The 16,352-nt window shown below is 46.4% G+C and overlaps 1 protein-coding gene across 2 annotated transcripts in view; it reads right to left on the bottom strand.

The window, feature by feature from the left end:
- Positions 1 to 1,432: 1,432 nt before the first annotated feature.
- Positions 1,433 to 16,352, bottom strand: part of Cryz (crystallin zeta) — a 28,280-nt gene continuing 13,360 nt past the window's right edge. For both annotated transcript variants that reach the window (XM_021196631.2, XM_029538097.1), the window contains 6 exons: positions 13,134 to 13,297; positions 10,736 to 10,787; positions 6,154 to 6,303; positions 2,960 to 3,067; positions 2,772 to 2,867; positions 1,433 to 2,442 (listed from right to left, as the gene is read on the bottom strand). In XM_021196631.2, coding sequence (XP_021052290.1) covers positions 2,281 to 2,442; positions 2,772 to 2,867; positions 2,960 to 3,067; positions 6,154 to 6,303; positions 10,736 to 10,787; positions 13,134 to 13,297 — 732 coding nt within the window. In that variant the 3' untranslated portion in view covers positions 1,433 to 2,280. The remainder of the gene's footprint in view (positions 2,443 to 2,771; positions 2,868 to 2,959; positions 3,068 to 6,153; positions 6,304 to 10,735; positions 10,788 to 13,133; positions 13,298 to 16,352) is intronic.

The raw sequence follows: 16,352 nt of genomic DNA, 5'->3' as shown, positions 1-16,352 counted from the left end.
TCAAGCCTGATCCTTCTGCTTGCCTGGCATGACAGCACTAAATCCTTCTTCTTCCCTGGGTTCCTTTGTCTGCAAAGTCTAAAGTCCCACCTCTGTCTCTCTGCCCAGCCAATGGCCACCAGCAACTTTGCCAATCAGAACCAGCTGGGGGCAGGAACCCTCAGCATCTTACATGCAGATGTTTCCTGTAATCTGGGGAACACAAGTAGCATTAGAACCAATCCATGTTAACTACCATTCACAAGGCAAGTGTGCAAGCAGATCAAGTGTGCATACAATCATCACATCTTTATCTTTTTACACAAGAAAGAACCCTTCATTTAGGAAGTGCTTACAACCCTACTCTAAGGAATTAAGATATTGTCTTCCTGAAACTTTGCTAAAATGTTATTTTATAGGACAGTTAACCAGTAAGATAAATGGTGGCTGAGCATAGACCATGCTAATAGATACACTGCTATGATTACAGCAAACACCTCAAGCCATCAGTGGCCATCCCCCAAATGTGTGAAGAATGATGTCTACTCACTATTTAGCAAGGGTCCGCTTCAGACTATAACCCTGTTATTCTACAGAACAAATGTGTCCCGTCCCGCAGGACACGTTATTCCATTCCATGGTCCTCGAGGGGGATCACAAACCTAGAGAGAATTGGGATAAAGAAAGCTACGAGACCATGCATGCTTGTCATAGTCTCATTTACTAAGGGAAAATGCTTATGTTTTATACAATACAGCGAGGGGTTAGGGAGTGATCAAAAGAAAGCTCTGTGAAGGACAAATGGGGAGGCTAATTGGGAGTGTGAAACTTTTGTGATTTATCTCAGTTCCTTGGCATCACTGCTCTGGAACATCGGGCAGCTAATCTCAAAGTCCAGTTTCTGTTAACAGCCCAAGGTGACAGCTCCAGGCAGCTCCGGAATGTAAGAAGACTCCCTCAGTCCTTGATGTTTGCTTAGGGCCAGAATCCTGCTGGTTTCCACCAAACAGCCTTGCAGAGAGAGGATACAACTGGCTCCAAAGAACTATATGGCTTTCAGCTGCATGCTGTAAAAATGCCTGGGCTGTGAGATGCCTGGATTGTAAGATGCCTGGGTTTTCTCAACCTGGTCTCCAACACAAATGAAATGAGACAATCTGTCACACAATGTGAAACAGAAGGGTGTGGAATCGGGTGGGGGTGGGGGAAGTGGTGGGTGTAGAAATGGGAGGATGTGGAAATGGGAGAGTGTGTTCATTTGAAGAAAAACAAACCAAAAGTGAGTAATCGACCACTATCTCCTTGGACATAATGCTGGTGTGAGATTTCTAAAAGGCTGTCCTTCTATTTAGTCTAAAAGAATTCCAGGATAGAGCAAGTGTAATAAGCAGGCACAGGGTCAGGAACTACGCAGAAATGAGGTTTGTGCTACATACACGAGACAGACACAGGCTTCAGTACTCTACAGAATTTACTCCAGGTTAAGATACTATGAAAACCAAAGCAGACAGTTCTTAATGTGTTAAATTTGTGAACTTACCATTTTAAGTGAAACCATGAGACTCATGTCACATATACAGCAAACTGTAAGTGACCATGAAGCATTTGATGGGTGTTTGTACTGAATACCACAGACCCAGGATAAGGCTGCTGACCTCCCAGACCACAGGTGGCTGGGGACTGGCATACAGTATTCTGATATTCTCAGAAATGTTAGGAAAACTGACCGGTAGGTCTCCCGGGTGTTGCTCATTTTTGCCCTTCCCAGAGGCTTACCGACTGAGATGACATTAGTTTTAAAAGGATGTTTTCCAGCACAGAAAGTCTTCAGGGCCCACAACAGCCATGGCTGAGGGGGCAGGTGACTCCCTAAAGCAGGCTTGGAAGCCCCGGGAGATCAATAGAGGACCATTTTGAACTTGTACATTTTATTCAAAGGTATGAACTTAATCAGACAAGCAGGTCTGATAGTAGTGTGCATTACTATTGATTATCCCAGCACTTAGAAGACTGAGGCAGAAAGATCACTGTGAGTTCAAGGCCAGCATGAACTACAGAGAATGATCCTGTCTCAAGCACAAAACAAAAACATCCAACCAAATTAAGAAAAATGAAGAAAAAGGAACAAAAGAGTTTTGTGATGCATGCAGACCCCATTGGGCACACCCGCTCTCTGCAATTACATCACTGTGTCTACTCCCTAAAGTCATGTTTTTAATACATGAACCTCAATCAAATAAACACTGTTTAAAGATGGTGCAGCAGAGACTTGAAGAAGAAGGTGTCCCAGTGACACAGGTCTCACAAGAGGAGAATCATTTTCCCTGTCTTCCCACTGCCGTGAATGATATCTTCGTGGGCCTGGGCTGCTTTCTCCAATGGATACTCAGAGCCTATCACAGGTTTCACCCAACCTTTCTCTATTCCTGCTTGGAGGATGCCTGCGAATTGTTGAAACTCCTCCTAGAGGAAAGGGATTGGAAAAAAAAAAACAAAAGTGTGTGTTTATAGTTATTTGGTTCTTGGCAGTGGACCACATGACCCGAAAGGTCCCCTTGCAAATATGGAGACTGACAGTTTTCCCAGATCCACACTTTAATTCTCTGTCATTCGCATATGCCTGGGACAGTGTTAGTATATGAAATAACATCTTGACATAGCTGTGACTCACTAATGCTCCCTCTTCCTACTGCTGCTCTCATGAACCACCTCTCCAGTCAGGTGACCTAGCTTAGCATCGACTTTAACTGTCGGTCTGCTGACTAGCACAGACAGAGCCACCCCTTTCTTACCTTGGTGGATGAAAAGAGAGAGACTCCAATGATGCTTGTCTCTTTTGCCATGGTGTCCCTTGGGTTTATTTCAATGGGACCTCTACAGCCAACAACCTACCATGGAAACAACAGGTACACAGTTGAAGGTTGCTGTAAAACGGGCTTGAGCCCTGGTGAAATTCACAGTGCTGAAGAGTCATACTTACAACGACCCGTCCTCCGTAGGACAGAAGCTTCAGGTCATTGCTAAGGTTCTCATTCGCCAGCATCTCAATAATCACATCAACCCCCTTGTCCTTGTCACCAACAGACATCTGCGTGATAAAAGAACAAGATGAAGGCAAGAATCAGTAAAACCACTTCTCTAAGCACACATTAGAACCAACAGTGCATGTTTTAAAATAATCTAATTACAAAGTAACCAGTAACACTCTCTGCAGTACCAACTCAGAAACATTGGATATGCTACCATGAGCAGGTCAAATTTGCATGGATGTGTGTGTGTGTGTGTGTGTGTGTGTGTGCGCGCGTGCGTGCCTATGAGTGGTTATCTGTGGATATCTGTGGTATATGGATGGGTACGTGTGTGTGGACTGGGGGCTGTGGATGTGTATTTGTGGGTGGTTATGGTGTGTATTTCTGCCTGTATGCTTATCAAGTTGTGTTATAGGTGGCTTATCGTTTGCTTCATATACTAATTCTTTCTGTCTGCACTGTTGGGTTGATTCTCTACATTTTAAACTGGTTCTTAAAGATCCAGCAATGTTATAATTATTTTGTATTAGATTTATATATATAACATTCTAAGTAATGAGTACTTAAACCAGGCACTGTAATTGATGTAGGAAAGTGAAGGAAAAATGACACACAAGGGCCTTTGGGGAATGCTTCCTCCCACCACAGCATTGTGGGAAGAGGAAAATGCAAACTGTTACAGACTGCAAAACATGCGGAACAGCATGTTAGGTAAAGAACTCCATGTTTGGGTTTTGGTTTGGTTTTATTTTTCAGGTGTACATTAATTCAGTGTTTTAGGTACTAGAAGCTCAACAACAGACAGGAAAGTTAAAATTCCTCTTTGAACAGAGCTCCATTTCAGTGATTTCTTGGTACAAATATTTAAGGGGACAGATATCTCCAGGAACAGAGCAGACAGAGCGACTCTGAGCTCATCAACACTCATCAGGGCAGGGGAATAGAGGCTTAAATAACAGAGGACAGGAACTTGAGAGGTCCTTGTCGGGGGTGAAACTGTCAGAGTAAAGGTGGTAGTGGGGAGTAGCAGAGAGAAGCTGATTTAAATGGGCACAGACAAAGCTCATGGGGAGACAGCTGAGGGTAACGCTCCCGCTCACAGGCTTCTCCAGATCCAGCACCACAGAGGAAGCTGGAATCCCAGAGCTGGGGGCAGAGTTGCACAGATCCTGGTCCTGCTGGCCAGGCAGTCTACAGGGAGAGGTGAGCTCCAGGCTTACTGAGAGGCCTTGTCTCAGAATAAAAGGTGGAGGGTGACAAAGGATGACATCAAGGTGAACCCTTGTCCTCCACACATCCATGCACAGGTGCACATGCACATACACACACACATACACTTAACACACACACAATTTGAAAACAGACATAGATAATGATATAAGGGCTCCTGTCGGGCTAACAGGTAAGTGCTAACGATTGCTAGGCTAGTGACATAGAGATGGAACTCAGGTGTCAGAACTAACAAAGGGCATACAGACACACAGAAACAAAGGCACACAACATGTAATAATGTGAAGAAGAGGAGGTTACTAGTTAAGCCAGTGTACAGGAAGACAGGAGAAGGTTAATAGTGAAGCCAGTGAGCAGGAAGACAGACAGTTTCAATGAGATCCAATCAAGATCTTATGCTCCTTAGGATAAGGACAGACACAGAGCAGCCTGGACACAAGACTCTCCACTCACCAGAGACACAGCCACTGTGAATGTCAGATTACACACAGGCAGAACTGCCCTGGGAGAGCACACAGGCAGACCTTCCCTGGGAGAGCACACAGGCAGACCTGCCCTGGGAGAGCACACGGACAGACCTGCCCTGGGAGAACACACGGGCAGACCTGCCCTGGGAGAGCACACGGGCAGAACTGCCCTGGGAGAGCACACGGGCAGAACTGCCCTGGGGGAGAGGGGCAAGGGGGAAGTGAAGGCCTAGTGTTTCTAGAAGTTAGGCAGTGAAAGGATGGGAGAGGAGAGCGGAGTGGAGAGGCCTAGAGAAGATTCCTGAGATCAAGAAAAACCAGAAGCCCGCAGGTAAGTGAAAGAGTCACCCTCATGGCCTAAAGTCAGATGCTGGAGAAACAAGCAGCAACTTTCCCCAGTAACCAGTCTTCTCTAGCTCAGACACACCTGAGAACCGCATCAGCACTGAGCACCGTGTCAGCTCCTCTCTGCATGGCACAGGTCAGAGCCCTGACTGGCGTTTGGTGGAAATACCCCCATGCACACATTCTTCCTCCTTGGATAATGACCTCTATAAGGCACTCCATGCCAGGGAAATCCTCATTATCCTACCTCAGGACAGTGCACTTGAGGATGAGCAAGGGAGTAAGTGCTGATTCCCTTATCAGTGATATATAAATAAGGACTTCAGGATTCAGGTGAGCACTGGACAGAAGTCAGTGGCTGAGCACTTGCCAGGCAAACCAGACAGATAAGATCCTGTGTGAACTGTATGGTAAGCAACATCAACTGAATGCGCCTCACTGTGGTGGGTGGGATAATGGCAATCCCTCCCCAAGGACCCCATTAGCAAGCAGCATCTTTCCTGGGTAGCTACATCTGGTTTGTAATTCTCAGAACCTCGAGTGCAATGGGAATTTCACATCCTTAACAGCTGCACTATGAGCATCTTGTAGCTGCAAGCTTTACTTACAACATGATCTTTCAATTGACTTTAGAAAGGCTCCATCTCGGCCAAGTTGTCCATCATTGGGAAGAGAGGCCCCTAGGCTATGCAAACTTTATATGCCCCAGTACAGGGGAATGCCAGGGCCAAGAAGTGGGAGTGGGTGGGTAGGGGAGAAGGGCGGGGGGAGGGTATAGGGAATTTTCGGGATAGCATTTGAAATGTAAATAAGAAAATATCTAATAAAGGAAAAAAAAAGAGAAAGGCTCCATCATCTCTTTTAATACGCAAGCACATTACAAGCATGACAGCAAAATCTGGGGAACTAGATGCCTGTCCTTTTAAATCAATTAAAACATGTATAGGGGTGAGAGTACATATAGATATGAAAACAGAAACAATGTTACTTACTAAGCAAAATCATATTAATTAAGAAGGCAGTTGTTAAAATGACTTATTTTTAAAGTCAAGTGAGTCTCCCAGAAGCAAAGTTTGACCTTCTTAAACTGTAGAAAAGTTTACCTTGATTTTATCAATATAGTTGGCTTCTTTGTGGTTAAACACTTCGTGGGCTCCGTTTTGCAGAACAAGCTTTTTTCCTTCCTCAGAACCAGCTGTGCCCAAAACCTTTAAGCCATGAGCTCTGGCAATCTGGCATGTAGCTAATCCAACCTGAAAGACAAAACATAATCCTGACATCACATAGTCTCCACCTTCCCTGGAGGCCTCCAGTGCCCACAGGGAACTGCAGAGCTCACGTGTGCAGTGGTTCTCAACCTGTGGGTCATGGTCGCTTTACAAGAGTCACCTAAGACCATCAGAGAACACATATATTTATATTATAATTCGTAACAGCAGCAAAGCTACAATTATAAAGTAACAATGAAAATAATTTTACGGTTGGGTGTCATCACAGCATGAGGAACTGTATTAAAGGGTCACAGTGTTAGGAAGGTTGAGAACCAGTGGTCTAGTGTTGAACTTTCCTGAAGGAAAAAAGCATTCTCCCAATGCTGTGCTCAGCATACCTCACAGCACTAACTGAGTTCTCCATCGCTGTCAGTGTTATGCTGATGATGAACTGTAAGCTCTGAAATACACCAGCCTTGAGCAAGTCTCATACAGCAGAGCAGGACAAGCCACACTGCAGCCCATGACCATTAACTACTGCAGCAGGACACTTGTTAATTCGTGCTTTGTGCAGGAGGTACAGCCTTTACAGCCTGCCTTGACTGACGCTTCTTCCTGGCTTTAACCAATTAAATAATACATTCTTTATAACAAGCATAAGGCCTCTATTGTGTAAGTCAGAGATAAAGGCTCTGCCCACATACTTAATGTAAAAAAAAAAAAAAATTCTAAAGAGAAAACAGGTAATGTGAATTAACAATTGAGTGAAGTCAACAGAAAGTACTGGGGAAAATAAGAAAACCACCCAGGGTTAGAGATGTGGACAGGGGCTGTCTAAGCCATCAGGAAAGATGAGGAGAAAGGGGGTGGGAGTGGGGGGTGAATCCAGGCAATTCCTGTTCGGAGGGCGCAGGTGGTAAAGGGAAGGGTAGAGTGGGAACATGCTCGGGGTGTTCAAAAGGCAGAAAGAAGGATGGCCTGGCTCAGGGACCAAGCTCATGGCCCGATGGAGACTGACGGCCAAGGTCCACGGCAAGGTGGAGGCTCTGGACAATGCTGAGAGCCATGGCAGTGTGGAGAGCCTAAGCTCTCAAGGAGTGGCAGCAGCTTTAGACTCTGGAATCAGGCAAAGACCCCCTCAACCTGACAAATACACAGCCAGGAAGCCGGGATGGTGTGAAACGACCCTGCAGACAATTGCTGGCCCAGAGCAGGGCAAGGAGTTTCCAACTTCAACTATTTACCCTCCTTGGTCATTGGAAACAAAACCCTTTCCAACAGTGGTTTGTATTCAGGTTTTTATATCCCCAGTTTCATTCAGAGTCAAATTTAGAAAAGCACTTATTCTTGAAAAGAAAATAAATACTCAGACACTTCTTTTTCTTTTGAGAAGCTCATCATGTAGCCCAGGCTGGCCTGAACTCATGCATTATGTAGCCCAGGCTGGCCTGAACTCATGGTGATCCTCTGCCTTAGCCCCTGCAAGTGCTGGGTTCCGACCATGAGCCACCATGATTGGCTGTTATTTCCTGTTACAGATTAGAGTTTCAAATGCAGACCAGGACTTCTTCAACGCTTTCTACCAGACCACTGTTTGTCTGGATTTTGTATGATATTAGGTATTATAGGCACCCTAACCCTAACCATACATACAAATCAGCAGTCTCAGGGTCTGACCCATTACTCTGACTTTATGAGCATCAAGGGTAATATTTATTAAATTATATAAATGTTAAAGTGGCAGACATGTTTGGGCCTACTTCAAAAATTGTTGAAAATTCTATCTTACTCCTTAGCCAAAATTTAGGGCATTATTTTTCAATGAAACTCAAGGCAGCAATTCACTAGTAGTTTTTAAAATCAAGGATTCTGTGTGTGTGTGTGCGCGCACGCGCACGCATGTGCTGCCGTATGTGCCCAGTGCACACATAGAGGCCAGAGGCCAACTCTGAGCATGTCTCCTCTCATACCAGACCATCGTATGAAAGCCGAATATTCTAACCCAATGCAGTTCACACAGAGCTTTAACTGTCAGGGTCGTAGACTGGGCTGCTTTCCACCAAGCCAAAAGTCAGCAACCATCTGGTAGAAGCAGGGAACCGAGTCAGGCAAACTGTCCCCTGATCAGCACAAGCTAGCGCAGACACACAAAGTAAATGTAAAAACTCAATTTAAAAAGTAAAGAAACGATGATCTGGAAGGCCAATAGAATTGGGTAAGGCAGGAGAAATAATTACAGTGGGAAATGTGAGAAACCCACTGGATAGGAGCAGCCCTGCCCACCTGGACTGAAGGCCCATGCAGTAGATGAGGCTCTGCCAGGCTGTCTGTAACTTAACCAAAGCAAGTATGCAGAACCCTATGTAAGGAAGGATACAGCCAGCCCATCAGGAGGAGCAATGTACTGTGGGGTCGCTGCAATTGACCTCAATGACTTAACCTTTTTATTAAAACTATGACACTAATAAAATCACATTTTAAGGCACAGACCTAATGCAAACATCTCACCTAAAGCTCTCCTTTGAGCATAGGCTCTCAGTTTTCTAAAGGGCTCTGGCTACTGTTTTCTTGCCAACAATTAGACTCACAATATTTTTTCAAGAGATTATGTGGCATTTTCTGCCAGTTATTTCTCTCCAATTTATTTCACGAACACTAAAATGAGACTCTCCCACCAATATACTGGGACAATGGCTGTGTTCGCAAATCCACGCCACTTTAAACCCACAACATAATCCAGCAAGAATGTGGATTAAATGAGGACAGAAAGCACAAACAGAAGCCAGGCAAAAGCCAGTGTCTGTCTCCCTCCGATAGGGCAGGAGGATCAGAGGTGAGTCATACACGGGCCGCCAGCCTGTCCCGGCCAGCCAGGATTTAGCAGACTCAGCCAACTCCAAAAACCAGCAGTTTGGATTTTAACTTTTAAAAAAGCAAACCAATCCCTCTGAAGTGGCAGGGCTTTCTACAGGAGTGTAAAAGGATTTCCTCTAAACCCTCTCTCTCCACTGTACGCAGATCTCTCTTCTCTACGGAGCACAAGGCTCTTAGACACCATAGCAATTTAAATAAACACGTGTGTTTCGAACCTTCGGTTATTAGGTTAAATTGAACTCATCTAAAACCAGCCTTTGGAGATGGTTAGCAATGAGTTTAGCTGTCTTTTCCAGTCCTACAGAGACAACTTTGGGCTTCTTTGGTAAACAGTCTGATGCGTGAACCCCTACAGATTGATCTCCGAGTCACTGAGGAAGCCAGATGTGAAACAAGGAGATCATCTCTGTAGAGACACATTGCAGCCCGACTTTCTGAGTTACCTGGCCACTTTCAGAGGCAGAGCCATACTGTCAGGATGCCATCGTCATTATGTGGGGCATGCTGGATAATGAGTTACTCCTTTCCATGTCACCCCCAGAACACCCAGTACTGAGGGTCGACTAGCTCCCTGGAGGTGAGCCATCACTCCAAAGGCCCTTGGTTTTGTCTCCAACATTTCCAATGTCTCTCTGTGCTGGCTTAGTAAATTCCAAATGACAGCTCTGGCTTCTCCTCCATGTTCCCTGGAGATGGACCAGCAGTGAAGTGCTTGAGGAGTCTGACAATGCTATGCTGGGGGATTCCTTAGAGGACTTAGGTACTGAGTTCTCAGTCCTTTCCCCAACTATTAGCACTTTCAGCCTTGGGTTGTGGTGTTGAGGACACAGCTATATACTATGCACCCTTTGGTTACCACCAAAGTGTGAGCCTGTTGGCACAAGAGGGAGCCCGGACAGGAGGAAAGCTGACCACTCACTGGCTGAGAGGTTTAATGAGCCTTATTTTGCTATCTAAAGGAATATGGAACAACTACTGTTAATGTTTAGAACAGCTTAAAAGGCCACATAATTCTAAGAACCATGCCACGTGAAGGCAGAGGCAAGGCCAGTCTTGGTGCACTCCCAGCACAGGTGGAAAACCTACCACATTGTTTTATGAGGTGGTCTGCTGAATTTATTAAGTAAGGAATGCATCAGCCACAGATTCTACTTAGCAGCTACATCTTAAAGCCTCATGGCATTGGGGGGAGGGGGAGGGGTGGTGGTGGTGATGCAGCTCTTAAAAATGACTTCATCATGTACGATGTCAGAAGCCCAGCATGGACAGGTGACAGGTTCCCAAGGCCTTGCCCCAGGGAGGAGCTACTGTTGGCTGTTGGCTGCTGGAGTGGAAGAGCACCCTGAGCTCCTGCAGACGGATTCTCACCTGGGTACCACTGATTTTAGACACAGTGGGTTATTTTAAAAGAAGAACAGAGCATGAAGTTGGGAAGGGCATACCAGGAGATAAGATCAGTCACACAGAGCGCATGAATGAGTCCTTGGAGAATAAATTTTTAAAATTGAAAACTTAAATGTTGCAGAGATTTCAAGAACTATTACGTGAGACCCATAACTCCATGCTCGCTTGAATACAAACTTGAAGAATAGATACTCACTCCTCCGCTGGCCCCATGAACCAAAACACTTTCCCCAGCTCGAGCACGGGCACTGCAGGAAAAAAAGCAGAGGTGCAATCATGCACTTGGTCAGAGGAACCAGGAGCTGCCATCCAATCATTGGTGAGGAATTTCTACCCTTGCTTCAGATAATACCCAAAGAGACGGTGCATCCTAACATGGAGTCAAATGTCCTCTCACCTCAAGACTCAATGATGGTCCCCACGGCTGCAGTGAACACAGACTGTCTATGCAGTACCCACTGGGGATATGCCATTGGGTATCTGTCACCTACCTGAGGCCGTGTTGGACGTGAGGATCACACTATAATGCTTCGGTTACCTTCCTTGTATGTTGGTGAAATTTGAGAACTGGTACTGGAGTCCCTTGTGCCCATGTGTCCCCAAGGGTAGAAATTTCCAAGTGTCCCCAGGCAAGTTTGCTGCCCATCAGCCATTATCCTGTGGTCCAGGGTTACCCAGGTAACAGAGGTGGGATGCTTCTGATCAGTTCTAATAGAAACGCCTTGCCTTTCCACACCTCTAAAAATCAACTCTGAGGGGTTCCTAAGAGGATGTGCAGAGTCACCAAGGCCCCCAGGCCACGCCCTAAAATGCCCAGGCTTTTCTCCTGTGCTACACTACTATATTCTTTTAGACTCTGAATGCTAGGAACAGACACCATGCCATACAGGGGAGCATTTCCCTGCTCAAACACGTGAACCTTCCCTCACCACTGGTGCCTTATGATCCAGCTCATCCCACGGATATGGTGGACGGCTCCTTTGAAGGGAATCTGTTCACTCTGGAATGAGAATACACTAGCCCCAATCCCTGCTCATGGAGCCCCAATCCCTGCTCATGGCTTCCCGGTGGCTTCTTCAACATCCTGTCTCTACCTACAAGTGTTCCCATAATTACATCTTTATTCTACTAGGTCTCATGGCTGGGCTTTCTTGTAAACACTGAAGCCCATCGCTGCCTGGGACTGGAGTCCTTTCCATCCTTTTATCCATCCATGTTTGGATATTCACCATCTCAGTTCATCATTTAAACTCTATGTAGGGTCTATTTGTATCCCTCTATTCTTCCATTGCATCCTCTCTCTTGGTTCTAAACACAGCCAGGTCTTACTGATCCTTCAAAAAAAAGAAGTAAATAAAAACCTGCTCTAAGACTAGGGTGATTTGAAGGAGAACGGCTCATGTATTTGAATACTTGGTCTCCAGTGGGTGGGACTATTTAGGATTAGGAAGTGTGGTTTTGGTGGAGAAGTGTCACTCAGGGTGGGTTTGGCAGTTTAAAAAGAGAAATCAATCACTCTCTCGGTGTCTCTCTCTGTCTGTCTCTCTCTGTCTGTCTCTCTCTGTCTGTCTCTCTCTCTCTCTCTCTCTCTCTCTCTCTCTCTCTCTCTCTCTCCCTTTCTTCTTCTCCCTTCCCCCTCCCGCTCTCTCTGCCTCATGGCTATGGTTCAGATGGAAGCTCTCAGATACTGCTCTAGCACCATGCCTGACAGCCTGCTTCCACCATAGTTCACCCTCTGAAACTGTAAGGCCCAATATATATGATATATCCTCTTTCTTTTATAAGTTGCCTTGGTCATGGGGTCACTGTCACAGTAATAGAAAAGTAGGACTATGGTGGTTTGAATAAGAATGGCCCCCTAGCCAAGTAGTAGTGTACACCTTTAATCCCAGAACTCAGAAGGCAGAGGCAGGCAGAGCTCTGGCTTTGAGGCCAGCAGAGTGTAGACCAGAGTGTAGACTCTGGTCTACAGAGTGAGTTCCCTGTCTCAAAAAACAACAAAAGAATGCTTCCCCAGCCCCCAGGCTAATATGTTTGAATGCTCAGTGACCAGGGAGTGGCACTATTTGACCATAATACAAGGCTAGGAGGTGTGGCCTCAGTAGGGTGGGTGTGGCCTTGTTGGAAGAAGTGTCCCTGGGTTGGACTTGGAGATTTCAAGAGCCCAAGCCGCCAGGCCCAGGCTCATTCTCACTGCTGTGGGTCAGGATATCATCTCTCCCAGCTAGTTCTTCAGCATCATGCCTGCCACATTCTCTGCTATGCTGATAATGGACTACACCTCCGTAAGCTGTAAGCAAGCCCCCAATTAAACGCTTTCCCTTGTAAGCGTTGCTATGGTCATGGTGTCTCTACACAGCAATAACTGTGACCAAGACAAAGAGACATATTTTCCTCAGAGTCTCCTGTCTCCTTCCTGACTCCCATGTTTTCAGAAAATGATTCAAAGGACTAGTTTTCTCTTTCTTCTCAAAATGGTCAAACTTCTGTCTCCTCTGTGATTGGCATGAGCCCAAAATGCTAAATCACAAAGGGCTAGCAGTAAGCAGCCACAGTCCAGGCAGAGAAGCTGTGAACTCAGGGTGCCACCTCACCTGTGGAACAGAGCTCGGCAGGCCGTGAAGTACGGGACTCCCAGGGCTGCCCCCTGCCTGAAGTCCAGTGTCTCGGGCAGGGGGTAGATAGTGTGATCCGCTGCAAGAGCAAATTCCGCGTAGCCACCAGAGACTGTGCTGTAGCAGAAGACCCTGTCGCCTTTCTGAAAAAGAGATTCCAACTGAGCTAAGATGGCTAAGACCTTCACAGTGCCAGCTTCCACTGAGAAATAATCATTTCCATGTGGATGTCTCCAGCTCAGTGTCTCACACGCACAGCTGTAACAGTGAATCTCTATCCGTGTTTTACCAAGAGGAAACGTAAGAACACAAGTGCTAAAGGAGACAGGACAACAGAAGACACCCCTCGACTGCGTGAGGACACTGGGACACTGAAGACACCCCTCCACTGCGTGAGGACACTGGGACACTGAAGACACCCCTCCACTGCGTGAGGACACTGGGACACTGAAGACACCCCTCCACTGCGTGAGGACACTGGGAACGCTGACACCCATCCACTGTGTGAGGACACTCGGACACTGAAGACACCCCTCGACTGTGTGAGAACACTGGGGACGCTCCCCTCTACTGCGTGAGAACACTGGGAACGCTGACACCCCTCCATTGTGTGAGGACACTGGGACACTGAAGACACCACTCCACTGCGTGAGGGCACTGGGAAAGCTCCCCTCCACTGCGTGAGGACACTGGGGACGCTACGGCCGTTCAGCTGAGCTCTTACTGAGCTCGATGCTGTGATCTTCCACATAAGCATCACGCTGACCCAGGGAAGGTGTGTGCTCATCCCCACGACAGATGAGGATAGCATAGTTTCCTCCAACTAAGCAACATGTTGAAAAAGTACAAAGAGCCAAGCAGATCCCATTACCTCTCAGAGCAAGACACAAAGCACTCTGTTAATGGCCACCTGCTGCACTCTGGCCATGGAAAAGCTGGCCATCTGAACCCCTGCCCTACATCTTTAGAAGAAGATGTATAAGAAAGTAGATATTTCATGGGAAAGACAAAAATACTGAATAATGATGGCCCCTGTATACTCAAACTGGCGCTATGATAAATAAATACAAAAGCTAACGGCACAGCGCTGTAGGATGGATGTGGGAAATCTCTGGAAGGAAACTGAGAGCCAAAAGCAAGCGTCACCACTGGATAGTGTTGTCTGCAAACAGCCAAGGAAGATTAAGATGAATCCCAGTCTTATGGTTTAAAAATAGGCCTAACTGACTTCAGTGTGATTCAGACATGAAGAACTCACCAGAAGGAAAACGTCATTTTGGAGTTCTGTGGGGAGAGCCTCAATAGCATCGCCCTGCCCCGGATCTCAAGCACATGCACCTCTAGGAGGGAGAAAGGAAGACGTACAACTGGAAAGCAAGTGAACACGGCGGGAAAAGCAAGGTGGGAAGTGACTCCAAGCGGAGGAAAGAGCCGCACAGGGACACGAGCGTTCGAGGCAGGTCTTGAAGGATGAGATCTGAAGAACAGAACTAGAATTAGGAAACAGTGAAGGAAGCCCAGGAGCAAAGGAGGCAGCCAAGAGCAAATGCTGAGCCAGGCCAAGCATCTCCTCCTGCTCATGCAAGCCATTGCTCTCACCTCAAAGGGAGTAGGGTTTATTCTGCAACCATAGCCTGGGTGCAGGGATTTAAGTCAGCTCAAATGCTATATTCCCAAGTGTTAACAGGTTCATCAAGTAAAAGAACAAAGGCAGGCATAAATCAAGGCCCTTTTCAAATGCATTCCTGGGAATATCATGGTAGGCATTACAGGAAAGCAAGGAATTTGCTGCTGTAGGCTTCAAATGGTGTCTGATGATAATCTTAGCATTAGGGTTGGTGGAAGTTTGTGGTCTATGTGTGCAGTCCCAAAGGATTTAGCTAATAGTCACAAAGATGGATGTTAGGTCAAACAAAGAGGTGAGCAATGGACGACTATTAGCAGGGCCTAAAGACAGACCAAGATAATGTAGCTCGGGAGCTGCAAATGTTAACATGGGGTGGGGGGTTATTTTCTGGAAATTTCAGTGCATACTCCAAATAGTAGGTAGGTATCTTATATGCAGCACACAGTCGCTGCCAGAAATAACGTGGAAAGAAACCAAACAGGAGTCCAGGAGCCCCAGAGGCTGCATTTATGCTTCAGAGCCATCCTGCCAAGTAGCAGAAACAGCATGGACCCGCACCCGCACCCGCACCCGCACCCGCACCCGCACCCGCACCCGCACCCGCACCCGGACCCAGCCCTGAGAGAGCAGGGGGTGTGCAGAGAAGAACAGTTCAGTTCTGAAGAAAGCAGCTTCAGAGAAGGAGAGAGAGACAAGAGTGTAACTAGCTGCAACAGTCCCACCTCACAGTCATCAATGCCAAAGCCCACAAGCAATAGACATGAAAGCTAGATGAAGCTTTCTAGAGTTAGGACCCCAGGAGCAGGAGAGAATGTAGCATATGTCTATAGACTCCAGGTCACTGGGTTACTTCAATAGGTGAGACAACCTGAACTAAGCCACAGATAGCAGCCACAGGGAAAGGGGAAGGAGAGCGGTGCCAGACGGACTGAGATGAGCCTCAAACAGCAGGTTGTCACCAAGACGACCTCAATGGGTACAGATGATCTCACTTCTACCCTCAGTAAAATCTTATCTAGACCTCTAAGACTTATTGCTAAATAAGCTCACCCCTGTTCATCCTGGTTCTGGCTGACTGGTCAACTCAGCTATTCAAATGCTGACTGACTTAAGCAGGTTTCTTTCAGCTTCGGACTGAATTGTTCTGCTTGGCCTCATACTAACTTTGATAATATGTTCTAATCTGGCTCCTTCTCATTCTCTGGCTTGTTCTGTATTCATGTGTCTAGCCTTTTTTCTGTCTCTGCAACCTGTTTCTATATAATTGCCCCCCCTCACTCCCACCTGCTGCTCTCTCTTAAGTCACCTTTCTTTCCTCTTGGTTCTCATTAGAGTTGGGTATTTCTTATTCTGTCAAATCTTTCTGATTCATTACTTTGTCTGCCACTCAATTAAATATCACTTTCAAACATGGGTGCTTCCTTCTACAAACTAACTACATTCATTGTTTGGGTACTTAGGGCCTATCTGGCCCAGCCAGAGAGATCAAAGGTGTGTGCTAAGGGCTATCCTATGCCTGCCTTGTCTGTAGTGATGGATATATCCTATGCCTGCCTTGTCTGTAGTGATGG

The sequence above is a fragment of the Mus pahari genome, chromosome 4 (genome assembly GCF_900095145.1).
Source record: "Mus pahari chromosome 4, PAHARI_EIJ_v1.1, whole genome shotgun sequence".
In the NCBI taxonomy this organism is placed as follows: domain Eukaryota; kingdom Metazoa; phylum Chordata; class Mammalia; order Rodentia; family Muridae; genus Mus; species Mus pahari.
This window is presented reverse-complemented; position numbering and strand designations above follow the sequence as displayed.